The sequence below is a fragment of the Pomacea canaliculata genome, linkage group LG2 (genome assembly GCF_003073045.1).
Source record: "Pomacea canaliculata isolate SZHN2017 linkage group LG2, ASM307304v1, whole genome shotgun sequence".
NCBI classification, from domain to species: domain Eukaryota; kingdom Metazoa; phylum Mollusca; class Gastropoda; order Architaenioglossa; family Ampullariidae; genus Pomacea; species Pomacea canaliculata.
This window is the reverse complement of record NC_037591.1, coordinates 2,655,526-2,683,449: the sequence shown is the minus strand read 5'-3', so window position 1 is coordinate 2,683,449 and position 27,924 is coordinate 2,655,526. Positions and strand designations below refer to the sequence as shown.

The 27,924-nt window shown below is 42.5% G+C and overlaps 1 protein-coding gene across 1 annotated transcript; it reads left to right on the top strand.

The window, feature by feature from the left end:
- The first annotated feature begins 10,636 nt into the window (after nt 1-10,636).
- On the top strand, nt 10,637-27,332 carry LOC112557843. Its single transcript, XM_025227921.1, is given in 24 exon segments — nt 10,637-10,849; nt 13,588-14,225; nt 14,348-14,719; nt 15,222-15,821; nt 16,131-16,280; nt 16,705-16,873; nt 17,567-17,688; nt 18,146-18,212; nt 18,519-18,614; nt 18,617-18,711; nt 18,863-19,030; nt 19,211-19,466; nt 19,763-19,878; nt 20,041-20,212; nt 20,899-21,096; nt 21,421-21,508; nt 21,965-22,113; nt 22,420-22,508; nt 22,854-23,024; nt 23,212-23,362; nt 23,696-23,749; nt 24,204-24,362; nt 24,931-25,056; nt 25,475-27,332. Coding segments are annotated over 23 exon segments (4,470 nt in total). The 5' UTR covers nt 10,637-10,849; nt 13,588-13,634; the 3' UTR covers nt 25,786-27,332.
- Nucleotides 27,333-27,924: the final 592 nt, after the last annotated feature.

Below are 27,924 nucleotides of genomic sequence, written 5' to 3'. Positions count from 1 at the left end.
AACAATACATCCTAAAATGTTCCCTAATCACCCATCCTGCTTTAGGCTTTGAATTCTTATGTCAGTCACCCACATGTCACAAGAGGTCTTTAGAAGGTGTTTACAGGGAGAAATAAGGGTATGTTGCTCTAAATAGGGTATGTGTGTGTGTGCATGTATGGGTGTATGATCTGTGTGTGTGTGTGTGTATGATGTGTGTGTGTGTGTGTGTGCAAGAGAATATGAGAACTTTTACTTCTTCCACTTCTTTGAACACATGAGCGTGTGTTGATATCCTTACACTTCTGTGCTATAATCCCACATTAGTTCTTACATTTACTATTGCACTTTATTTGCTGACAGACAAAACAACTTTAGGCTAAAATAAAAACCACGAGTATAATTACTATTACTGTTAATTACTATTTATATTGGTGCTGTTGTCATTGTTTTATATCTTGTATACCTTACAAGGTACCTTGACCTATTCAATAAAAAGTTCGAGTTCGACTTTCAGTTCTCTGCAGTCTACATCTTATTTCTTCCCATTCATTGTTTACCCCACTTCCAGCTCCCTAACTTTTGTTTCTCAATATCTATCCCAGTGTCACTTCAAATCTGCCGGTATTTTTCTCCATGCCTCTAATTTCAGTTATGTTAGTAGTTCATAAGACCATTGGCCTAGAAACACTATACAAAGAACAATATTCAGTGTAACTAAATATAAACCTACATTTACTCTCCTGACCAAGTGGAACTATTTCATTCCAACATGGCATGGCATGCCTTTCATTCGGAAGCATTCTGTATGTTTTGTGATCCTGCTTTGTCCGTGTATACAAAGAGAAACCCTTTGTTTCCAAAAAGCTGTATTCCTAGCAATCTCCCGACTCCACCACACCAGTAAGGTATGCGACCAAAGAATGGTGCTGCCGAAGAGAACAAAGCTTCTTCCGGTGGACCTGGGCGACAGGAAGAAGTCTGGTCACACCATAGTACTTCACACATTCTGACACCACGCAAGTCTCCTCATTAATGTCTGTTTGATAAAACTCTGTGGTCGACTTCTTTTGATCTCTAAGTGAACTCTCGCTTTAATGCAAATTTACTGGACACTGCATCGCCGGGTCTGTAAGTCATGATAACAAATTTGGTGTGACACTTAAACCCAGGGGTGTTTGCCCACCCAGCACAGACTTACATGGAATGCAAAGCAAACAGTCCGTTCTCTGTTTAGACCCTGGGAACCAAAAGTGGATTTCCTGTAACTCCTGCCATAAAAGATATTGGTTTTCTTGTTTACCAGAGGGCGTGCAACAACATGTAGGCGATGCCAATGTTGGTCCTGTCTGCTGCCTGATGCGCAGTTCTGCCAATCTTGATCCCATGGAAACAGTGGAGAGCGAGACAAACTTCGGTCAAACGCTTCATCAGAGAAAGAATAAAAACAATTCTTTTTTTGTCGACACTGAAATCAAACAAGGAGAAAAACAATTCTTTCCCACGCTGAAACCAAACAAGGAGGAAGACAAATTTATATTGAACTCTTGTAATCAGACAAGAATACAGTCAGACACTTCAGTCAAAAGGAAAAACAAAAATCCAACGCTCAACTGGACGAAGGAGAATACATTCCTGTGTTCAGAGAGAAAAAAGAAGGTATAGAACCACACCGCAAAGAGGATATTAAGGTCAAACTGAGTTAGAAGGAATGAGGGAACGAACAACCCTGTGGGTGGACAAGGAGAATTAGAGCTAAATGTTACCAGGCAAGATGCTAAGATAAAAAAGAATGTATTGGTCCAATGGGGAGATGAAACATTTTTACATGTGTGAGTACAATGACAAAAATAAATGTTAATAGAAAACAGCACGAAATAGAAGATAAATATTTATTACAGTGTAATCAAATCTATCACAAGTGATTGGAGTTAAGATATTAAGATGGACCTGATGTCTTAGACACGTGACATGGATTGTTTCGGAAGGGATAGAAAGCAATAATCAACCTGTCGCTGTTTGAGGAACAAGAAGTGGAGAATGACAGATTGTTGTTAGCATCATAACTGTCATGTCTGCTGGCCTTTATAGACTGTGAGACTGATATAGCTAATGGGCGGTATTAACCTTTTGACCCACCAAGCTACTAACACTCTTCACAAGCAAGTGGCAGACGACAGCAACATTGGCGCCATGACAGCCAGCCACCCGACCACCAGAACAAAAACCTGCTCCCACCCGCGTTGTAAACGCTCGGATGCTCTTTGAAACATAAACTCCAGTAAAAACCAATATTCCGATGATAATATCTGTTAATGCCATCAATGACAAAAACATGGTCTCTCTCAAGATTTTGGAAAATAATTTTCTTCAAAAAGTTACCATCTTTCTGTTACAACCAACATGTTACTAATATTGTCACAGTGAAAAAAAGAAGAAATTTAAAAAAAAGGAAATGGAAACACTAACAAATCTAAGACAGAAGAAGAAAAATAAATAAAGATAACACAAAAAAGAAAGAAAGAAAAGAGAAGAAAGAATAAAAGAAAGAACGAACGAAAGAAAGAAAGAACAAAAGAAAGAAAGAAACAAAGAACGAAAGACAGAAATGTCACATAAGTCACAACCATTAGCTCATTAGCTCCGTTGGACCTTGTTGCCACTTGCGTCAGCAGGGAAAAGAATAGGACATGATCAGAAAGCCCCAGCTGGACAATTTCAAAGTAGCCGACTGCCGGGTCCTCTGGCTGGATGGAAAGCGTAGACGGCAGTTACAATCAATAAAGGAAGCCTTTGCCTTCCGATTTCATCAGGATCCCTCCAGAAATCTTGTTACAACTGACAGCCTGGTTTCCAGATAAAGGAGATGTATTGTTCGGCTGGTTCGCGATGAAAAGAAAATAAGAGCTGGTAAAATTGGGTCCTCGTTAGACGGGTACTGACCTCGACTCCACTTGACAGAAAAGTCTTTGTCTTCTCCGTAATTGTAACTCTGGGTGGCATGGTGTGTGTGTGTTAATCATCTTTGTGCTTTTTTGTGTATGTTCGTCCTCGAATTTTCTTTTTTAACTGACCAGAAATAGAATGAGGAAGAAGAAATAGAAGGGGATAAATTTAGTCTGGTTTCACAAAGTTGATGAATAACTAGAATGAGGACGAGGGAGATAACGATAATAATGTCCTCTGACTATCCTCAGTTTGCTGATCACAACAGTGACATTGAAACAGAAGAACCTGTGGACAGCTCTCCCATACTGGAGTTCTTTGTTGTAAGATCACGTGGGAAGTCAGGGTCCGCAAATGACTTTGTATTGTAGCCTGTGCACGGCGCTGTCGCCGCCAATTGGGAGACTGGAAGTAGCCGCCATCGAGGCGGAAGGACCGGCAGAGCTGGATGCCCTTTTGGAGGCAATCAAGGGCCGAGCACTGGCCTGGTCCCCGAGACATTGTTTCAGACTTGGAGGACAGAGGGCTGCAATGAGATCGTAGTCTGATAAGAATTAATATTCTGGGACAGTGCCAGCCGTTCGCAGTCCTGCTGCTGCTGTTCCTTCCGGAAATAAAGTGGCTGAGGCGGTGCTGCCCTCTGTCTGTGAGCCGCCCGCCTGCACTCGCTGCCTCACGCGCTCCATCACTGGCTTCCTGCTTTCCGCTGGACTTGGTACTCTCGCCAGTTCGCCACACTAGCCTCTAATTTTCTCCCGACCAAATGTCCATTTGTCAGGTCGCCTACACCTTATTAAAAGATTTATCCCTTCTTTCTATCTTTCATTCACTCAATTTTTTGTTTTCTCTTTGTTTTTTCCTTTGTTCATTCGTTCTTTATTTCCTTCTTTTTCGTAGTTTTTTTCATTTATTTCTTTCCCTTTTTATATAATTTCCTTTCTTTGTATTTGTTCATTGTTTCTTCTTCGGTTTTTTTTCTTTTTGTTTTATTTCTTTTTTTTTTGTTGTTTGTTTTGTTTGTTTGTTTGTTTGGGGGGTTTAGGTGATGCTTTTATTTATTTTTTTTTTTGGTTTGGTTTTTTGTCGTTGCTGCTGGTTTTTTCCTTCCACTAGAATGGTGTTAAAGGATATCAACAGGGTAAGTGAATAGTAGGGCAACCGGTCAACGCCTTTCAGTTGATGTCTGATACTTCATTTGAAAACCGTGTGCGGAAACTCGCTAATCCCTTGGAAAACATGAGCCGGAGAGGACAAAACACTTACCAGCAAGTCCTCAAAGAGATGTAATGTAGGGACCAGCGGGACCAGCGGAAGTGGGAGGGTCAAAACAGGGGCCCGCTAGTGCTTGTCTTGTGCAACTATTTCCGCACTTTTGGCCAGCGCTGGGAAGGAAGAGTTGTCTGCCGGTGCTGTGGGCCGGCAAGGGTTTGGGAGGATGTGTCGCCGGCCGGAACTGAAAGTGTTTGCGCACGAAATGGCTGCGCAGTGCTTGGCAGGCCGCGTGCCGGAGCCGCGAGTGTTCCGTCAAACGGATCCCTCCCTCGAGCAAACACGGAGACATGGCGCTCTGCCTTCCTCCCGCCGGCGGCTCCAGACATTTGGCGCTTAATGGCGGCCACATTCATCGTTTGTCATTCTCGGGCTGCCTGTTCTTCGCTCGGCCTTCAAGGCGGAAGTGACGACACACCCAGCCAGCGTACTTATCGCTGCATGGGAACAACGCCCAGTGCACTGAACGTGTTTTCTAATTGAGAGTTCAGGAGGTCGATATTGTTCTGTTTGTCCTGCAGCATCCCAAATGAAAATTACTCTGAAGTAGACAGCAATTTGCTGATGGAGAAGCTGCACTGAGTGCATGTTACTCAACAGTTATTTTCTCGGCTACACAAAAACATCGATCATACATTGTACAAGCAGGAGGAGTGTGTCCGTGCTTCAAACTGCTGGTCAGTTAGCCGGGCGAGACGGGTCAGGTTCCTTATTCATCCCTCTCGCAAAGTACTTTCTGAATAGCACATGGAAAATATTATTGAGACAGTTTGAATGGACTTGCAAAAATGTTTATTTTGTTTTATCTGTAGTTGTGATATGCTTTATGACCAGATCCTCGCATGAAGTGTTGAAACATAAGATCCGCTGTATTCTTAGAATCGGTTTCAGCCTGTTCTGTTCATGTTTTCCGATTCGGTTGGTCATGGGTTGCGGAATTCAAAACACATGAATGGTCGATGAAACAGAAGGCATGGACCTAATCCGCACTTAAAAACTTTACCCAGGGTTGGTTTACACAGATCAAGCTCAAAACACTTCAACGCCACTTTGATGGGTTCTAGAAAAGTGTGGACGGATTTTCCGGACTCAGACCAGGTGCTATATTCATGACCTGTGGCAGGGAAGCAGGGTTAATGACGATAGAGAGACCTCCTCTTGTTCTTGGAGGATGGAGCAGACGACCAAACCATCAGTCCTGAGAGATCAAGGGACACAAGCTGACCGATGTGTCACGCATGAGAGATGAAGGCAAAGCAGTCGAGCATGGTGCTGTCACACGTGCCGACATCATCGAGTCCGTATTATCACCTGCTTCTGATGTCATGTCAGTCTTTGTCGGCGGCAAGATCAAAGCCTATCGCTGGAACACGTTATTTATGCTCGAGGGGGAGATAAGTCTGTCACCATTGCACATTACTGAGGACCGACCACGTGTGTGAAGGAGGAAGTAGGTCTTGTTCTCACCTCCTCTTCTTCCCCTTGAGTCTCCAGTTCATTTATTTGTGGGTTTTGTTTTGTTTTGGTTTGGTTTCTTTTTTTGGTTTTGTTTTTGTTTATGTTTTTTTGTTCTTTTTTTTTGTTTTATTTTATTTGTCTTTTTTTCGCAATAGCCATGTCATAAAATTCCTGCAATCCAGTATGAGACCTGACGATCATTTCCATTTGAATAGTCTATATCTCAGTTTCCTTTCTCAACATTTTCCTTATATAATTATATATATACCAAACGATGGTTTGATCATGATCGTCAACGAGGTTCAAGATTTTAAAAAAGACCAGACGATGTCGATTCTTGCATCTGACTTGCTGAGATCAAAGTCGAAAATGAAAGCTTCTTTCGTCAGCTTGGAAACGGGGAAGAAAGTAGTTGAAATGGAAAGAAGCACAGCACCCAGATGTTCCTAGTCTTCTTCCATTTCTGTTCCTCTAATGTGAGGAGAAAGGACAATGTAAAGTCGTCTCATGCAGCCATGTTTGGTGCGTTCACGGTGTGGGCCTCGTGTTATCAGGAACCGAACTCACCAAACAGCACAACACAGTTCTTGGAGGATCAGATTCAACTGACAACGAACCTCAAACTGCATGAGCGAGATTCAGATGGGGAATAATTGCGAATATTAAGATTCAATATAGATAGTCTGCAGCATCAATGATAAAGGTGAGCTCTGTGCTATCGCAGTAGTTCTCGGTATTGAAGAGCATCAGTCACGTGGCCGGTCGGTCTGGGTACAGAGTGCGGTAGGGGCGGGGGTGGACACAGGAGGAGCCCCAAGGACATAGTCAATGGCACGCAAGGGAAGATGGATGTAATCGATGAAGAAATGTATACATCAATTTCCTGGCGGGCCCAGCCACCCAGCCCAAGCTTGCGTGAGGAGGTGAGCGATGCAAGATGGCATATAGTACAAGTGTAAGCCACTGCTCGATTTTCTCGCCGAGGGCAGATGTCTGCATCAGCGCTTAAAATAGATTTTGCTTCATTACTTTGCCAGTCAAATTGCAGGATTTCTTTTTTACTTAGCCGGAGGCTTCACCACCGTCATCTTTGTCATCGACGAGCAGTTAGTAGCTGACACATCTGAAGTAAGCTCTGACCGACATTCTATCATCTGTACCCTCTTCCTTGCTCAGGGCTAAATCTGTTCCCTAGATCGCCAAGTCAAGTAAGCCTTAGCATCCTCGGTGTATGTAATGGTGGGTATAATGGGATAATTCGTCTGTTGCCTGACCTTCAAGTGGACATTACGGACCACGCTTAGGACAGAACTTCTACACCACAGCAATTACTGTACATCATTGTTCGTCAAATGAGGGACCATTAGCTGTGTCTCGGGTACCTGCCAAGCGCCTTCCTGTAGGATAATAACGTTTGGGATCGGTTACAATCTTCCTCTGCTAACTTGACGTATTTCTCACGGTTGATTAGGATCTGAAAAGCAGTGATGTTTGAATGATTAATATTAATTTCCGCTCGTTCCCTTGTTTTTATGATGTGGTGGAGGATTTTTATTCATATCCGTAACTGTATAAGCGCAATAGCCTGGTAGTGCATCCTCAGTTTTGTAATCAAAGGTCGTCTGCTGAACCATGTCAATAGAATGTAGAGGAGGACTGGTGTCTGCCGAGACCAATGCTTAGCCACTTGTAAAGTTCTCTGCTGTTAGTCTCGGCGTTAGTCTATACTAGTCGCAACGACATTTTTCTGATCGTAGAACCATTGGGGTATGGTATTCTCGAGCTTACCTATAACTAAAAAAAAGGACAATTTTAATTTTTGACTGTTAGAAACTGATTTATTACTCTTTATCGCTTTACTGTTTACGAAAATAACGGTTATCTAGAATTGTTAGATTAAATTATTAGAGATTATTTAGATATGTTTCATAATCAGTGACTAAGGTGATTCACTCTCCTATAACTGTGAGAAACAGGCCGCAAAGGGAGCGAACTGACGCTGCCAGTCGCCTTGTGTAGAGTCCGCAGTGTGACAGACAGTAACTAACCGAATAACTCTGGAAAATCAGATTCTATTTAGAAAGGAGTCCGTCTTCCTGGAAACACAAAAGAAGACGACGAATTTAACGGCGGGCCTCTTTTAGCCAGCATTCAAGGGAAATCATCCCTCAGCGTCAGCGAGGTTGTCGGCAGTTACTGCCCCTTATTGAATCAAGGGCCTGCCACCATGTTGTCTTCGCAAACCGTTTGAGATTCTTTGGCTGTCTGGCGAAAAGAAAAAATAACGGACAGACAGTCAATCGGCATTCAGGTCTTTTCTTCTCCCTCCGCTTTCACCTTCATTTTCTAAACCTGTTTGCGGGAGGATGAGCACGGGAGGGGCCAGGTGTGGGGAGGGCGGTGGGTGAATACCAGCGGAATTGCGGAATCAAGTTAGATGAAGGGAGACAAGCAGACGAGACGACTTGCGTATGGCTTATCGGCCTTGACTAAGATTGTTACCACGTTGGTCTGGTGAGCAGGGCGAAAATGTCTGTGTACAAGACAGAGTCTTTCTCAGCATCTCACCTACTCTACACACTGTAGGAAAAATATCTTTAATCTAAATATGAATATATTTTATATAATAGTTTATTTTGTTTCATTTGTGTCAGCGCGCCTATTCGCCAGCACAAATAGAAAATAGAATTACTGGTGAAACTGTTTTAGAAGAGTCTATAGCAGAGGACACGTGATGTTTTACATGATTCATATCTTCTATTCCGCAATGTGGAAACTGTCATTCAATAAGCATTTATCTTTGCAGCCAAGACAACAATTTTTGAAGCAGTTAATGTATATTTTCGGTTACAAAGCACAAGTGTCGTCAAAAGATAAAGGAAGACATGTAAATGTGCAGATGTGATTGACCTCAACAAGTTGGACACAGAAAGTGTGGCATGTGACACAGGGATCAAAGGACACGATCATGATGAACACATCCGCAGCGCGAGCATGATGGACAACCAGTAAACACAGGAACGTGAACGTGTAGAGACACATTGTTTATACCTCTTTGCTCGTTATTTAGTTCTTGTACAGCTTAGTTCTTTTACACGAGCAGAATTTCAGAGTTCGGTATTTTACATAAACATGGATGTCGTGTGATGAACGTGTTTTCCGCATAAAAATGCAGGTTTCAGTGTAGATAATGCGTTGCTTTATAGTTTCGAAGTATTTACTGAGAAAACAGTATTTTCTCAACGACCAATAGCCAAGGACCGGAACATAGCCGGCGATACGGCGGCCATCTCATCGGATCGCAATGTTGTTGGAGTTCATTAGGATGGTGTGGACAGACATTAGTTTGCACTGCCAGCTCATCACATGCTCACCTCACACGTCATGGGTTTCCTGTAAAGAGGACACTGTTAGGGACACTTATCGCTAGGTTGCTCTCTTCATTTTTTTCAATGATAATTATAGTTCTAAAAACGAACCTTTTACCCTGTCGGAGCTCCTGTGACCTTTCGATAAACTTTCTCGTCTGCTGTGACCAGTGAACGTGTAACAGCAAGTGATTAGCACGGTGTCTGATGTACGGAAGTCAGGAAGAAATTATCATCAGTTTCAAGCTTAGTTCTTTTTGGATATCTTAATAAAATTTGGAACATTTTTCTATCTGTGGATTTGACAGGCTGGCTGTTTGTGTTTGTTTGCTTACTTGCGTTCGGATGTGTGGATGATTGATGCAACCATGTTGATATATTTTAGTCTGGAATGCTAAATAGATAACCTTCAACTCATGATCCACCAAAAGCAAGTGTGAGGGGGTTTGAAAATGGAGTCTGATGAGACAACTTAATTGTTAATGGCTAGGTGCAAGCGCACTCATCACACTAGTGGCGCCTTGAACCATCCAGTGGTAAGGAGATAAAAGCTTATCGGACAAAACTTTTCAAGCGAGTTTGTGTGTTGTACAATGTATGACATAAACAGATATAATGAGTTATCTCATGATTCGTGCTGGCCACATCCCTCGCAGCTTTCAGTCAAATCATTCTCGGTTTGGGTCCAGCTAGTCAGAAGATCAAACCTTCCAAAACCTAAACTTTTTCTGAGAAATATTTCCAGGTAACACAACAAACACAGTTAATAGATTACACAAATATACTTCTAATGCAATGGTGAAATGTATAAACACAGATGTGTATTGTTAGACAACTGGTACTAATCTACATAGGCAATGAAAAGGATAATTGTTGCTAGATCGCGCAATACAAATTAAGACATCTTGCCTTTGTCCAAAAAAAAGGAAAAGTCTGTTAGAACATGCAAGTATTAAAAGAAAAGAAATTCTGCAGTAAATATAGGTAGACATGAAGTAGATGTGAAATAGTATAACAAAATCTACTGACAAAGACATCAGATATCATTTACAATGAGGTCCCACCATCATGTGAATGATGTTGATTATACAGGAGTCAGGTGTACTCTTCTGCACTCATGCCCATGGACAGGACATTCAGGTGACAGAAGCATAGTCCTATCCCATCACACAGCATTAATGAGCTCCCAGAATCACATCTTCGCCATTAACGGATTGATTACTACTTACTTTTAGACTATTTACATAAAGGTATCAGGAATCATCCTCTCCACTTATTACCCTTTGTTTTCTGTCTCTTTTTCATTTTACTCCATTACTTGGGTTAAAGGGCGTCATACAAGACATATTTTGGGACTTGTCTTTCTAAAATATTTTGGAGATAGATTGTAAACGGTCATTGCAAAGACTTTGGCGAGGTGAGCAAGAAACTCAACAGAAAGAACTGTTTGGAGATTTGTCACTGTATAAAGCTTTCAGTCACTCCAGCTTTAATCGTTGTATAACAGACACGATTACACTGACCTTCAGTTATCTGTACAGTTTCTTTTTAATTGTTGAGTCCCGCTAATGACAGCGACTTGTCACGTGAAACGGTGGACCAATGAACTCCGAGTAGATGGGCACCCGAAGAGGAGACCCACCCGACCGTCGTATGACTGTTGTATGGAGAGGTCTAAAAATTTCTCAGTTCTTACTTTCTAGTTAGCAGCAGCCGACAAATTGTGAAAAATAAATCTGTTCTACGAAGAAGTCGGTCAACGAATCTAGTCAGGACTGAGCTTAACTTTGGTGGCTGCTTGCAGACGGTACTCAAGGAGGGCCTAGCAGGTAAGTCTCTTACAGTAGGTACATCATGAAATTATCTTCTTCCTCTTACTTTAAAATGCTCTTTACTATTTGTTTCTAATGTATCACTAACACAGCTCTAGTGTGTAGACAATAGAAAATAAATGTGTCCAGACAAACTCTGTACTGGAGTCTGATCTTCTCAGCTTTATGATAACTAATTCTGTTTGCTGTCTTCATAAGATATTTGCAAGTAACAGCTTTACAGCTATGGCGGACGAATAGAGGAGATATTAGAAAACACCTTGTTTCTTGTTGTCTTTTCTCGAGGTCCTTGACTGGCAGTTCCCTTATTCTGTAACTAATTTTATTTACTCTCAAAGGTTGTCGATTATAGCTTTTCTTCGTCTTGAAATCTCCGTTGCATAAATATATATTTTTTGTTTTACATCTAAAAATAAGTTAGATAACAATTATTAAAAATATGAGTATGTATTATGCCGTGCCTGTGTTATTCTTTATTTCGCTTTGTATGTTGTGTTCATATCACATGCAGAGTATTTATCTACTTGCTATTTCTAAGCAAAATATATTGTTTCACCACGCACGTGTAGAGGTGGACTGCTGTCTGTCTGCCGAGACCAACACTTAGCATCTTGTGAAGTTCTCCTCTGTTAGTATCTGCGAGCCTAAACCGGAAGCTTAGTACACACCAGCCTCGTTTTAGTAGTTAACTAGAAAAAAATCATCTGAATGCAGTCCCTTAATACAAGTCTGTGGTTTCACGCAGAGAGGGCGCTAGTGTTTTATTTTGAAGAACCTTTGCTCTGTACTGTAAAGATTTTCTTTATGATAAAATGATAAACTGTTAGTGAGGAACAAATAAAAATCTTGAGAATATATTACTCGGTGCTTTGCTGTTAAAGACCAACTCAAAGGATATTTCTTTAGCTGAGTGTGTCTACGTCATTGAAGGATGCAAATTCCTATTTAAAAAAAAACAACTGAGGAAGTCACGTTCTACAGGCGAAAAATAAATCATTGAACATTTATGGATTATATGTCGAGCTTTTGAAGATGAGACTGCGCAGTTATTAGCAGATAACCAAAACGATGTAAACTCAAGGCTTATCTAGATTTCCGTTACCCGTGTTGCCTTTTTGTCTACAAAACATCATGAAAATCTGTGACAGTTCGATTCAGTTTAAAAACTATTCGTTATTGGGTGATATCTGACTTTAATTAAGCCTAAAAAGTCTAATTACAAACAGCCCCTAGTTATGTCGCAGATTAATTACTTACTGATAGCAATTACTAGAAAGTATCATTAACAGCATGACTCAACCCTTAGGTCACGAGGTCGATAAAGGAACGATGCTGTATGTGATATGGCAAAGTTATCGCTGCTGTCGCCTTAAAAGATGATGACACATGTTTGGTAACAGTTAGATAATAGCGACATCGACCTGAGACTTGTACTAGCAACTGTCGACAGTGCAGAGAGTGCACCCTGAGACCTGCAGCATGAATAAAATATTTCTTTAGAAACACACTTTAATGTGAAGTACTAAAAGGGTAAAATGATATCCCTAAGGCAGGGCTTCTGCTTACGCCAAAAATTGCGTACAGTACGCATTAAAAGTTCGGAGGACCCCTTCAATTCGTCATGGGTCCTTCAAAATTTGGGCAAAGAACAGGACCCCTTAAAAATCTGAAGAAGGGGTCCCTGGGAACCCAAAGAATTTAGCCTTGGCAGAAGCCCTGCCTAAGGTCTTATGATTTTTTTTATAATATAACTTACATGATAAATTCGGTCTGTAAGTTCTCATACACGAAAAGCTGGAGGGGTACATAAAGGTTGAGAGAAACATCTGCACAATACTTTCTCACCAGTGTATTTTCTAAGTTGACCAACACTCAGATTGTGTGACTCGGATGGTTCTACATGCCAGAGTTATTTTATTTCTCTGAAGGTTTGTCTTTAATTGTTTTTGTTTGTTTGTTTGTTTGTTTGTTTGTTTGTTTGTTTTTAAAAGAAATCTTCCAAGGAAAGGAACTATTGCAAGTTTGAATTTTTTGTTTTGTTTTTAAAGTTTCATTTTGTGACTTTATTCCCTTTTTTGAGGCCAAGTTAGGGGAGGTAACTATAGTTTATTAGTCCTAGAAAAGCAGTTGCCTATCTCCCCTAGTTTGGCCTACAACTTTTCAGAGCAATTTTTAAACTTAAAAAATTGTAATACTGTTTGTAGACTGCTGGAAATTATCTAATATTACATTATCGGTGGAATTACAAAATTCAATAAGCAGAGGGACAAACAATGATAGTGAGTTAACAAAAATGTGTAGAAAGACATTTATTAATACAGAAACAATTATTTTAAAAAAGTTTATCGAACACAGAAGATTGGCTTTATTGGATTATTTTTCGTATCTTGTTTTTTGATGGATTGTTTATTTGTTGTTGGTGTTTGTCGTTTTTTATGCTTTAGTGATATATCAACTGTTACAAAATGTACTTTAAGCTAATAGCAATAAAGCTCTTTACGTTTACTTGAGTTAGATGTGTACTAAAGATTTATATAATGACTTGTTTCTTGTCTAAACATTAAGCATACATTTTTTGTATTGTTTGCTACGATTGGCAGCCTCAAGCATTGTAGGTCTGTCACACTTTATTCTGTCTGTCTGTCTGTCTGTCTGTCGTTAGCTCTTCTCTACTCTTCTTACTCTCTTGTATCCCAGTTGCCAAAGCCTTGTCCTTATCTGCCCTATGACCTCAGGCCCGTCATGCTGAAGACGTTCGCCGACGGTTGCTACTGCTGACGTCATGGAGCTTCGAGGCTCGTCTGCTCGCTCCTCGTTCAGAGACGACTTACCCCTTCTAAATAACCCCCCAAATCAGGCGTCTGCAAGACCAAAAGCTCAGGGAGCAAATCCTTACCATGACAACCAGTCGACGGGTAGCCGCACGTCCTCCGCTTACAACAGCTACAGCTTCACGGCCACCGGCAGCTCCAGCAGCGCCGGCACCGCCGCCTCCTCCATCCGGCGGCGTGGCAAGATGTCCGTTGAGGGCGACTGGCGGGTGGATGCTACCCTCAAACAGCGGGAAGACGTGCGCCCACTCGCACTGATCATACTTCCGGTGGTGAAGTGGGTGGTGACCATTCTGGCCGCCTGCCTCATCTTGGCGGCGCTGATGTCCGCCAAGGTGTCTCTACTAGTGCTGGCCCAGAAGCTGCGAGAAGCACGGAGCCAAAACGACGCCAACGACGAGGGGTGGACGAGGTACACGGCGATGTTTATCCTCATGTTCCTAGTTCTCGCCATCCCGCCTGCTGTCAACATGCTCCGCGCCTTGTGGTTTGGGGTTCTGGACAAAGCCGTACCCTGGCCCAGCATCAAGGGCATCTTTCTGGTGGGTATACTGACATCAATGTAGCTCTGATAATTATTGTAGCTTAGGTGTAGCTGTATTGCCTTAGGTTTTACTTTTTCATGGTGTCATGTCATATTATGTCATGTCATGTCATGTTACAGAGCGTGTTGAATGCAGCGCTGGAAGCTGTAGGTCTGTGTGTCATGTGTTACTGGGTGCTGGGTCAGTACTCGCCACCCCTGTCCTTACTGCTGCTGGCGGCGCCCATACTGTTGCCCTCTGTGGATAACCTCATTCTGACCTTGACCCTACGTGGAAAGAAGCTGGTGTCGCTGCTTCCGGTCTGGCTGTCGTGTTTCGGGATGGTGGCCAGTGTGTTGGGGGTGGGCGTGGGTGGCTACCTGCTGTCAGAGACCACGACACTCGACACCAACCTCTGGCACGTGGTGATAGCCATCTTGTGTCTGTCCATCGCCTGGTTACCCAGCTTCCTCCGGCGCCTCGCTCTGACCGACGATGTGGACCCCTCCTTGGTAAGAAACGCTGTTAATAAATACTTGATTAGTCAACAGCTTCATTTGTAGTCGCTAACGAAAACGCATCAATGGTAAGCAATCCTCGCAAAGACACCCACCTCATGGCATGCCACGTGACCCGGAAATCTGTCTATGGACCACCGTCAAGTGAACAGACCCCGGCCGTGTGAACTTAAAGGGGTGGACTGACTTGACTGTTGACTATTGACTCTGTAGCAAGCCATGTCAGCTACTATGTTTACCCAGCCTACCCACTCGCTGAGAACTAATACAGGATAGTGACCCCAGATCAAACGAAGAAAGTAAAGAACGATTAAATAGCTGTGAGGATGTCTGATTCAGCATATGAAATGGAAAATAACACAAGGATCAGACTTAATAACATATCGGTATTGCTCCTCGTAGTAGCCGAATAATTTGTCGAAGTTTACAAAACAAAAATAAAATAAACTGTTTGCAAGATAAATATTAAAATAACCCTTGCTGTGACTGCCAACAGGATAGGGACATAGAAGAGGATCTCACCCTGAGCAGCAGCAACACCATTTCCAGCTCGGAGCTGGAGAGGCGGCACGCACTGGCACACAGCTCCGCGGCGCAGCAGGTTCAGTTCCTGCCCGCAGCCTGGAAGGCCGCCTTCATCCTCCACACCTTCAAGCTCCTCTTCGTTATCGCCGCCAGCATCCTCATCTACTCCTTCGATTCCGGGGTGAGCGTGTCTCGGGTCTTCAGTGGCAACCAGTCGGCCTTCATCGATGCCTGGGACCTGACCAACGCCGTGGACAGCTCTGCCGCCCTGGTGGCTGTGTCTGTAACCATGGGAACGGGTCTTGCCGCCTACGCGCTGTCCTTCGCGACCTGTCACCTGCACATCATGCGTGGCGCCCTGGCCCCGCCCCTTATCCTGGTCACGCCCCTCGTGCTGACCCTGCTACTGGCCAGCCCCATCTGCGAGGCTTTGATTGACAGCATTTGTGAGTGGGACTCGGACTACGTCATCTTCTACCTGCTGGGTGGAATCTGCTTCGCCGTGGCTCACCTGGGCTTCACCTGGCGTCTCTTCCATTCTGATCCGGTCCTTCTGCTTCAAGAAAGCAAAGTAAACAAAAGCAGTTTCATAATGTCCATATTGGAATTGGAATCTAATGACCTTAATTAACATCTTTCTCAATATAAAACCTGTTTTTCTAACTCAAAGATCACAAGCTTTTGACATTACTAAGCAAATGTCGGACATAAATACACGTCTATCTTGGAACAAGGGAGACTATTGAGACAAGAGCAGACCACCACCATGGTACACGTGTGACAACTTACCAAAACACTCTCCCACCTGTGACAACTTGTGTTTTACGGTATTGCATGCAAGCAAGATGACAGTAAACGTATTATGTGTGTTGTGTTGCAGCTGTTTATCATACCCGGGTACAGCGGTGCTGCTCAAGACACGGGTATCCTGCTGAACGCCAGGCCCATCCTCAGCAGTCTGTCCGGCAAGAAAAAAGTCACATCCAAAGGGAAAACCAAGATCTACATCTGCACGACGATGTACAGAGAGGTACCACTGTCTGGTTAGGTAGCACTGTAGCACTTCAGACTGACCACCCATCGTCTTTTGAATCTTCTTCATTGTCTGTCTGCTTTCCTTCTTTCAATCGTTCCATTTATTAGCAGATTAGAAGATTAATACACTCTTGAAGAAAGAACTGTTTTTGTCTTTAAAGTAGTCGCTTTCTCTATATTTGTTCTGTCACTCTCTCTCTCTCCAAGAAAAGACAGAAAACATGAGAATAAAAAAATAAGAAAAGGAAACCCATGCGCGCTGGTTGCATTGAACCGTTCAAGGAACGCGCTAGCAGGCTCTAACCGACAGAGAAAGATAATAAACATTGTCTCCTCTCATCAACAAATCCCTCCTGACTGGGAGGTGAGAGAGATGGAGAGCGAGAGGAAGTGAGCTGTGGACTGTTTGTTTGTTGCAGGAAGAACACGAGATGCGGCAGCTGCTGGAGTCCATCAACCTCATCAACAAGGCGCAGGCGGAGGGCGAGCGATGCTTCGAGTCACACATCGTCTTTGATGGCGGCGTCAAGCAGCGCGAGCTGTCCGAGTTCGCCCTCGTTCTCGTCTCGCTGCTCGAGAGCACGCTGGGTAAGGACATGCGCACTGGAGGGCAGGGCATGCGAAGTACTTATGCGATAGCACGTCGATAGAAACTTGTTTTGCACGATGTCATCTCGGTTTACGAAACTGTATTCTCAGTACTTAGTGTGCGTTGTCCGACTGGATGTTGACTAGTATTCATCCTTCTATTGTTGCCGACGTCATTTAAAGGGAGACTATCTTTTCCCGGACAATTCTAAAATTTATATAAAGGAGAACAAGCAGTAGCTTGACTATGTATTTTACTTTGATATTTTGAATAGCTGAAGAGATGATGATGAGAGAACGAGTTAGTAGCTTTATATACTTTTATATACGTCAGTATACTGTTTTAGGAGCAGTGCTCATGGAAACAATGTGTAAAGACTCAGTGGTAGGTAAGTGGGGAGAGGATTCCAGACTTTACTGTGAAGAGCCGTCACGTGATGCATAGTGTGCTCTACAACGAAGCAGATGATTCCATGTTCAATGTTTGCCTAGGAGCACTCAGCGAACCTGATTTATTAGGGAAAGTAAAAGCCGGCGGAAGGAACAAATTGACACGTTGAGCCACTTTCATTTTACTTCCTTTCATTCAGGCTACGAGGAAAATGGAAACTTTTATATATTTTATTTTATACATCTGCAATCATTCTTGACGACTGTCTGATGTTGACCATGAGACACGTGTTCTCACCACAGGAATCAAGCCGGAGACCTGCACGAAGGTAGCGACACCTTACGGCCTCAAACTGAGCTGGGCTTTACCTGGGCCCCGCAGCAAGGCCATGCCATTCAACATCCACCTTAAGGACAGCATGCTGGTGAGAAGTGTTTCACCATTCCATTCAACATAGTCGCACACACACAAACACACACACACACACACACAGACACAACAAAAACAAGCACACGTTAGTGTTGAGGGCAATCGAGGAAGACTTCTGACCAGTGGTCAGCCTACAGATAAACAGGTGGACAATACAGGTGAACTTGTGTTTACAAGTAAATCAGTTATGTGCCCACAAGCCAGTTAGTCGTGTGTCCAGATTAAATAATAATCCATAAATAGATATGTTAATGTTACACAGGTGAGTTAATCATACCTGTACAGATAATAATTATTTAAAATATAAATAACTCAAGTACACATCAACTATCCTGTGTTCAGTAATTTGTCAGATATCTACAGGTAAATCAAAGTGTACATTGTAAAGTTCAATCGACTCGCTTCTATCAAGTTGCTGACTCCAGTATTTTATTTCTTATTTCACTCTTCAGGTGAAAAACAAAAAGCGATGGAGCCAAGTAATGTACATGTCTTATGTGCTGGATTTTCTGGAACAAGGTTTGTGAAGCTTCCTCAGGGTTTCCCACACTCCTTATGTCATTTCCTTGTGTCACGTGACTTGAGAAACTATATTCTGTCTGTTTTCTCGCCATTCAATATACATATAGTGGCATTGTATACAGATCCTGCTTGTGTCGCTCTTTGGCGAGTCTGTAAAGGTCATAACCTTAAATTGTCTCTCAAAGACTCCTGCTTGTCTGTCTTCTAACCTTACAGTGAAATAAACGACGCCTCTTCTTAGTTCTCTTTTTTTCGTCTGTAGTTTTCCATGTTTTCCAAGTTCAGAAAAGATTGTACTTTCAGAGGATGAGGAGAGCTTTATTCTGACCACTGATGCTGATGTCCTCTTCACCCCGGACTCGGTGGAAGCGCTTCTGGACCTCATGACACGTGACCAGTCATCGGTGCCGTATGCGCGCGCACACACCCCACGGGCGGTGGACCGTTAGTTTGGTATCAGCTCTTCGAGTACGCCATCGGCCACTGGTTTCAAAAGGTAGCAAAGCGAAGAGTTTATCTGCTTATGTTTACAAAGATTTTGTTTTGTTTTTATTGCATAACCAGGTAATTTAAACCAGTGTTCTGGTAAAAAAAAATTCAGTTTTATTTGATTCTCTTGATATTAAATTAATATTTATTATCAACAGGCAGCGGAGCACGTGCTGGGGTCAGTGCTGTGCGCACCCGGATGTTTCAGCGTGTACCGATGCCGAGCTCTGGCCGATGTTTTGCCCAAATATTCTCGCCGAGTGGAGACGCCCTTCGACTTCCTGACCAAAGACATGGGCGAGGACCGCTGGCTGTGCACCCTGATGGTAATCACTCCAGAGTTCTTGCCCTTGATAATCGTCAAGTACTTAGGATGTTTGACTACTTACCCAAAGTTCATCTTTGTCTCACTTTCCTCCTCATGCTGTTGTTTCTAAAATCTTCAACTCCTCGTAATTTTAAAGTAGTTATTTACCTGTCAATCACCTGTAAGTATTCCGTTGCAGGTGCAGAGCGGCTGGCGCATTGAGTACTGCGCAGCAGCGGAGAACATCACCAACTGCCCGAGTCAGTTTGAAGAGTTCTACAAACAGCGCCGCCGCTGGGTGGCGTCCACCCTGGCCAACCTCATGCTGATTGTCAAGGAGTGGCGCTACGTGCGAGTCCTCAACTACGGGGTTCCACTCCTCTTCCTCTTCTACCAATGTCTGCTTCTCTTCTCTACGCTCATCGGACCATCCACAGTCATCCTCATCGTATCCAGTTAGCTCCCCTTGCTACTACTATCCTGACTTTATCTCCTTGTCTTTATCTTTGTCTGTGTCTCTGCTCTTGTCTACTCTTATTTTTATTTTTTGTTTTTCTGTTTTTGTCTCTACTAAATGATGATGTTTACTAGGATGTGTTTTGTAGGCGCAAAGAAAATATTTTGATGATTAGAACGGGTGTACATGTTATACTATTGAGGTAGGAAGAAATCTTGGACCAGATCATGATGATTTTGTAGGGGCGGGATGTTACGAAAGGAAAGATTTGTGAAGAGACACGTGTCTGTGCAGGTGGATTGTCCTATGCCTGGTCTGTGGATGTCATTGCCACCATCATCGTGCAGATCCTCATGTCCCTGTTCTTCGCTTTTCTGTGTCTCTACGCCAGCCAGAACTCGCAGATTACGGTGAGTTGACTATACACTGACCACACCACAACACATGAGCTACACAACAACAGCATTCCACAACATAAATACTTCACAACACATACTCTACACAACACAGACACTACCCAACACATGAATTACACATCCACTGTAACACACATCGAATGTAATCGTCTTCAGGCTGCCAAGGCCTACACCTTCATCTACGCCATCATCATGACGGCCGTGGTGGTGGGCACCGTGCAGCAGATCGTCGAGGACATCAGCGATGGTGTTGACAGACAGTCGTCCGTCCTCGTCAACGACAGCGACTCCAGCACCACCACCACAACCACTCAGTCGCCCAATCAGCGTAGGTCCCTACACTAATAACTGGCGGGAACTTCTTGATTCCTCTTCGTTCTGTCATAGAAATAACTTGTTTGTCCTACATGTGAGGGATGCATGTTGTCATAGAGAGATGAAACAATTATTATTATTATTATTGCCCTTCGCACCTCCTGGTGCATAGGCCATCGACGACAGTTTACTGTTGTCGATGTTTTAGTAGCAAGGATTTGTTTTTACGGGGTGGGGGTGCTGGCCCCACGCCAAACCCTCCTCCTTTTTCAGCCGGGCTTGGGACCGTCCTTGGCGGAGAGCAGCCAGCCCTGTAAACAGGTGCCACGTGCAGAGAAAGAACAGCATGCCCGAGACGAGAAATGAACTCAGGGCAGCCAACCTTCACTGTATTGGTGACAGGCGCTAACAGTGCTAACCGTTGCGCCACCGGGCCGCTAGATGAAACAATACACCTCTGTATATTGTTTCTCATACAATCATAAAGGCTGATAACTGTATGGTAATGGCCACGAAGATGTTATTGCTGATCATTCTTTATTATCTTTCCTTTTTCTGTATTTCATTTTATTGACTACTTTACAAATATTTTATCACTTCTGACTGTCATTTATACTCCAGAAACATGGATGTAGTGATGTTTGTTAATATGTTGTATTTTAGTGAAATTATCTCTAAATGCTGTCGTGAATCTTGCAGACATGAGTGTGGACATCCCGATGTCTGTTACTACCCTGTATTTTATTGGACTGACTGGAATCTTTCTCTTCGCCGCCATGCTTCATCCTCTGGAAGCCTACTGTCTGATCCATGGCATCTGGTACCTGCTGTGTTTACCTTCTGGTTACCTCGTGCTGACCATCTACAGCATCTGCAACATCACTGACTCCAGCTGGGGTGAGTTGTGCTCAGTTACCTTATTCTGTTCTATATTATCAGGTTTATTCACTGCAAGAATATTTTAACTGTAAACTTTTTTTTCAAAGAAAGAAGTCTGGCAAACAAAATACCCTCATCTGCTTGTGGTTAGCCAAAGATTATTCGCGAACATAGGTCAATGTAACTGAGAAGGACCGAAGTTTGTCACAGAAACGGTTGAAGTCACCCAGCACCGAAATAGTGTTTCCATTTAAATGTAATGTAATGCAATGTCAATACCTACAAAACTAACGATAGAAAAAATGTTATTGGTTCGTCACTAATCGTATTTTTCGTTGCAAGGCACCCGAGAGCAAGCATCAGTCACGGTCCCCACAAAGGACGTCCCTTGGCTAAAGAGAATTCGAGAAGTTCTGGAAGAAATCTTCTTGTAAGTGATCTTGCTCACACTCTAAACCAAAAGTCGTTTATTCCTGTATACTTTTAAATTACTAAAATAGACTACCTTTGCATGAATCTGTCTGAAGGTTTTGAATAATGTGGGCATAGTGGACAAATTTATATATATATTTATATGTGAATAGGTGTGCATGTTCTCTGTGTCCTGTATGCAGTTTTATTAAGACAGGCGTCAACACTCTAAAACACATTTATTCGTGTAAAACAATGTACCATTCTCGTAAAAGGAAAGTATTCGTAAACAGAACTTGGTTTATTTCTAGGACATACGTGGTTATGTCCTTTGTCAATTCACAAGGTCATCTACATAAACCTCAACGGCTGGAGGTGAAGTACCCAACTGCTTTCATAAATTTATTATTCCTTAATTGCTTCTATTCATCTATCCATCAACTTTTACATCGTGGACTCTGATTCTATGTTGCAGCTGCTTCGAAAGTAAAGCCTCCAAATCCCAGAAATACGACTCTGAAGTGCAGACCGGCCCCGTGGCACCATCAGCGCCACCTGTGTCCGACTCCTCGGTGACCAGCGACAGCACCGAGCCCAAGACTGAGGACTTGGTCAACACGGCGGGTAGGTCAGTGGTTGGGGGCATCTCTGTCAGTCTTTCTGTCACTGACAGCTATTTCATGTAGGCCATTACTGTTAATGACAGAGAGATGAATTTTCCTACAATTTGTGTGATTTTTCTTGATGGGTGGACCAGTGGACCCTTATTCATGGATTTATCAGCGAGTGTTTTGCACAGGTTTGGCATGTCACTAAATTGTCAGTGGCTGTATATTTGCCTCAAGAAAGGGATAAAATTGTTCTGATCTTAAACAAGCAATAAAGTGGTACACGATTGCTGAAAAAATTGTTTTTATTTCCCACAAACAGTGAAGCAGCACACGATTGATGTCAACATTGAAACCTTGTCAGCATCCGTGCCAGTCCCCGTAGAAGACTGGCTGCCACAGGAGATGCATGTATGTTGTTAAATCTCTGTGTCTGTGTGTGTGTGAAAATGTATTTTTCAAATTAATATGACTTTGCTGGTTTAGCTAAAATAGTAAAAAAATAATTAAAAAATAGTTTAAAATACATTCATTTGTATTTTACTGAGTAATGGTTATGATCTCGTTTTCAACATCCAAGTTTCAAATTCCCTCCCTTTCATCTCTTTCCTGTTTCTTTTCTCTTTTTTTCTATCTTTCTATCTAGCACATGCACATAATCAAATAATTAAGGAAAAAGTGCTAATGATGCCACTAATGACGACTAATCCATGAACACGTGCAAAGTACCAGAAGACACCTGACCTGTGTGTGTAGGCCCAGTACCTGCAGCTGTTCAAGCGGCAAGGCTACGAGAGCACCCTCTTCATCTCGGGTATGACGGAGCTGGAGCTGATGCAGCTGGGTGTGACGTCACGCGGCCACATCCACTTCCTGCAGGAGATGATCGCCGTCATCCCTACCTTCGAGATCGAGTACAGAGTGCCGGTATGTATATATATGTCTTAATTAAACATTATAGAACACAAACACAAATACACGTGTAAACAGACTCGCCGACTCCCTCATCCTCGTGAACATGTTCCAGCAAAGACTCGTGCACGACACTCATACTAGTCAATACCAACAACTGAAAGTGTTTGTGGTGGTCACGTGATGGTGTTGGTGTCAACAGGGCAACGTGGACCACTGGCTGATGGAGATCGGGCTGGCCATGTACCGCGACAACTTCTGGCGGAACCAGATCCGTGTACCCAAGGACATGGAGATCCTCAAGGCTCTGGGTCGCAAGGAGATCGAGAGCGAGCTGGGCATCATGAAGGAAGGTGGGATCTCTGTGGCATCATTATTCTCTCACTAACACACTTCCTAGTCTCTGTCTCTCTCTGTTTCACTCTCTCACACACTCCACCACATGTAAGTGTTTGTGTATATAAGGAAGCTTGTATCTCTCCCAAGGTCTGACATGTCATCATACACACTGACTAAATAACGGAAGTAAGATAAGGAAGAAATATATCGGTGAAATAAATAAACAAACCGAAGTAGAGGATGATGGAGAAAAGAGAGGTTAAGCGAAGTGTTTGCTGTTTGTTTTCCTCTTCATCAGAAAAAAATAGGTTTGCAAAGATCTATAACATTTTTTTTTCCATCTACAGGTCACATCAAGCGACTGATGTACGCAATCTCTAAACTCCGCGAACCTGTTGAAAGTAAGAAAAAAGATTCTTTTGAGAAATATAAATTAATGTAAAGGCGTTAAGCTCTTTCAGAAATGTGTTCCCACATCACATGAAATACAAACAGGAAAAGTTTATACTGAGCTGTACAAATATTATGAACACGAAAATGTGATTATCTTGAGACCACGTGTTTACCTCAGCAACAGAACTTGGATAAGTTCTTTCTGAATCAACCTTTTCTATATTGGTGTTGTACCTGTGGGATTTTCAGATATTAATTCTTCAGACAATGCCGGTTTCACAATTGGAAAGAAAAAACCAAAACTTCAGAATTTTTTTTAATTTGAGAAGATTTGATTTTTTTTTCTTTGTTAACCTCTGACATTGTCTTTAAAAAGTATTTATTTTAATTAAAAACATGTTTTGTAAATCTCTTAGTCGTCCAGTTAAGGGAGTTAACCATGTAATAATTCTCTAACACCAGGACAGCAAAAAGCTATGCGCATGCGCGCTGTGCTGGAAGACACGCCCACCCACTTCCTGAAAGACACAAACGCTTACGAGCAAGCATTCTGGGAGAACCTGCGGGCAGTGTGTCTGGAGCCTGACCTCAAGGCGTTTGGGCTGGAGGGCGAGGTCAAAAGTGAGTGAAAAACTTTTGGTAATGTGATGGCCTGTGAACAAGGTGACTGCGCCACACACTTAGTAAATCGTACATCCGGTCACGTGTATCGCCTTTCTCATCACGAGCTACATCATTGAGTGATAAGTGCAGAAGGGAGAACAACATTATTTTTGAGCCCTCGGCGTGAATTTTTTTTTTTTTTTCATGCAAACCACTTTTTTTTTTCTCGAAGGTGTAGTCAGTTTAGACATTATTCAAAATGTTCTCAAAATTAGAAACGTGGACGATGTCAGCTTATCTTTGATGCGAGGTTCCACTGATCTTCCCCCCAAAAAATCTTTTAGTGACTGTAACCTTTCTATCTTTAATATTTAATGACTAGAACTAGAAGCTGACGGGATTTTAAGACAACTAAGACCCCTACAAAAATCTTCCAATATTGTGAGTCAATCATTTCTTTAAAACAATACAGAACCTTTCACTTTTCTAGCTTGATAGCAGCATCAAATCTCACCATCTTCACTATTTAAAAAATAGCATGATGTTTTCTGAAGCTGATGTGTGTGTGTGTGTGGCATGTATACAGAAAAGCTAGCAGAGCTGCGCAACAACTGGCTGATGATTCTGGCAGTCAGCAACGCCCTCTGGATCATCCTCATCAGCTCCTTGGCGCCGTACAGCGAGCTCACGGTCCTTGGAGCCAACCCCATCGGTCAGATCCTCAGCTAGTTATAGACAGCTTGCTGTAAACAGCTTGTTGTCTAAACATCCTGTTATACACAACCTGTTGTACACATTTGTAACGAGTGGACATATTAAATTTTTTTTCATTTCAGAACAACAGAAGGATGAAAGTAAAAAGTTAATCTAAGAGTGCAACTTTAAAATTGCTTTAATGTGAGGCCTGAAGTCAGTTTTGAGGTTAAGTTTAAATTTTTAACTCAACTTCCAGTAATTTCCGCGGGCTTGTGCGCATGTGAGGTCTTGAAATGAGACTTGAGTGGTCCTGTACAAAGTCGACTATTAAGACCGATCTTAGCAAAGTCGACTTAAGATTTCAGAATTGTTTACGCCCTCCCATGCAGTCTGGCTCAGGATGACTGACCAACATAAGCATGTCTCTGCCACAGGTCTGACATTTGTCTTCATCTACGGCATCCTCTTCATCGTACAGTTCCTGTCGATGCTGGTGCACCGCGTCACTACCGTCTCGCACTACTTCGCGCGCGCCCCCTACCGGTGCGGCCGCCCCATGTACGTTGGCTGGTCCTTCAAGACCTGGCCTAAGGAGCAGGACCTGGAGGACACGGCCGACCGCCTGGCCTTCCAGCAAACCAAGCACGGCGCGCGGCGCGCACTGGAACGACTGCGCAAGCCCAAGAAGCGCGCGCCTCTCTTTGCTACACCGGAAGTAGACGAGACCAAACCTCTTTTGTCCTAATTGAGGAGCACTCTGTATATCTGTCACTGTGATGTTGCTGTCGATAACTTTTGGTCTTTGTGATGCTGACAGCAAACTAAAGCGAGTTTCTTTATTTCGTGACAATCGAGGAGAGTTGAGGAAAGAGTTCTCTCCCCTTACAGGGTGTTCAGAGTGCTTTCTGCATACAAGCGAGCTCACAGGCATACCTACATACCTAAATACCTACATAAATACATAATACATACATAAATACATACACAGCACATTTATAAGACATTGCTCATTCGCTTCTTTGCTCCACACACCATTCTCCAACAAATATATATATTTATCTACTATAAAATGATTTCGAGATATTGTTACAAACAAAGCATCGAAGTTGTTTTGACGCCCGTGTTGAACTCTGTGTTTGTTGTTCGTGTGTTTGTTTACGTGTTTGTGTACGAGGCGAGGAAGGATTGCGTGCATGACTGAGTTAATATGGAAAATGTTGTCATGTGTGTATGTATCCCAGTAATACTCAGTTGTCAAAAGAACAAAGTTTTCAAAAAATGTTTTTAATGACCATACTGATGCTTTGTTTAAAATAAACTGGTTTACTTAATGTGATAAACTGTGTGGCTACTTACTTATGTATCAGGATAAACTACAGTCTGTAGTATGATCAGCTTGTTGTGACCTAGGGTCATTCACACACACACAAACACCTGTCTCATTGTGCCACGAGCTGTCTGTTCATTCACACCTCATCCTCGTGATTATAAATATCTTCTTCTTAATGGTTGACTGCTCCAATGTGTGTGATTTCTCTAATTTCATGTCTACTGCCAATTTATTTATAGCAAAATACATCTTCGAGACAGAAAATTATTTTAAATAAGCTCTCTAAAGTGTATAATCCACCTGTACATGAGCAGCTAAATAATTATCGCAGAAATCATCACCTGGTCAGTTAAACTGCTTTTTTGATGTTAAAGAAATTTTCTGTTACCTTTATCTGTGATATTTATTTTCGTGTTTTAATCGTTCTTTTATCATGCTCCCTTTACATCTGTGATTTCTGTTGTGAAACAGAATTTTTTTAAAAACTTGTCCTTGTTAACCCCGGCAGACAAACATTGGCAGGAGAGAAGAACATAAACTACTGACTGTATGGTCTACCTCATCTACACTCTTCCTAGTAATCTTCTGCTGTTCTACTTGTAACATGCTTTCATCTTATTTCTATGTTATTTTAGTTTATTTTGCCAAATTCCGTACTGTAACTTTCCTTTTCAATTTTCGTTATTGTTCATTGTTACAATAAGTCTGCGAGAAGTGAAAGCTTTGACAACGATCACATGTTGATTGACTCCTGAGTTGATGTCAATTTTCCTCATCAAAGTGATATTAACACAGATATTAAATGAGCGATGACCACTGATTTTCTACAGACTCATGTTCATAGATGACACATTTCATTAACTGGAAATACATTTTCTGTGTAGACAAGTTGTTGTTGTCCATATAATTACTGAGTGATCTATGAGCTGTCATTGACATGTTACACAAAATAAAATTCTGGATGACAAAAGCAGGGTTATGTCACTCAATGCAAAGTGATTGTGTACTGCCCATCGACATATTATTAGACAAAGAGAAATTTTGTTTGTTTGGCTGGTTGTTTGTTTTCCTCAGCTTTCTGTAAATAACGGTAAACAGCCTGAACCCGTTGCTTCATTTCCACCGACACTTGAGTCGTGCTGTTGACACGAAGTTTCTGAACCAAAGCTTGCTACTAGAACCTTCCTTATCTAAGGCGGTTTTTTATGAAAGCTCTTGTTCATATAGTAGTCTATCAGTCTGGGCTTTGTTTACACCGAATTCAAGAAAGGTGAACCCTTGAGGTAAGGTCTCATGTAGCCAAGGGCAGACAACCCTCAGACCTTAAGCCCTGCATCGTCCCTGTCTTCTGCTCTTTCCTCTAATTATTCTCTTCCTTCTTGTTTTTTCCCCCCGTCTACCTGTGCACTGAGATTAAAACTGACTATAACTACCTGCACTGTTCTGCTTGAGTGACCTCAGTGTTTGGTTGACTTCCTGGCTTCACGGAGTCAAAGTTCACATCTATTTATAGTGTAGATATTGAATAACGACCTCCACTCCCGTCGTCTTGTG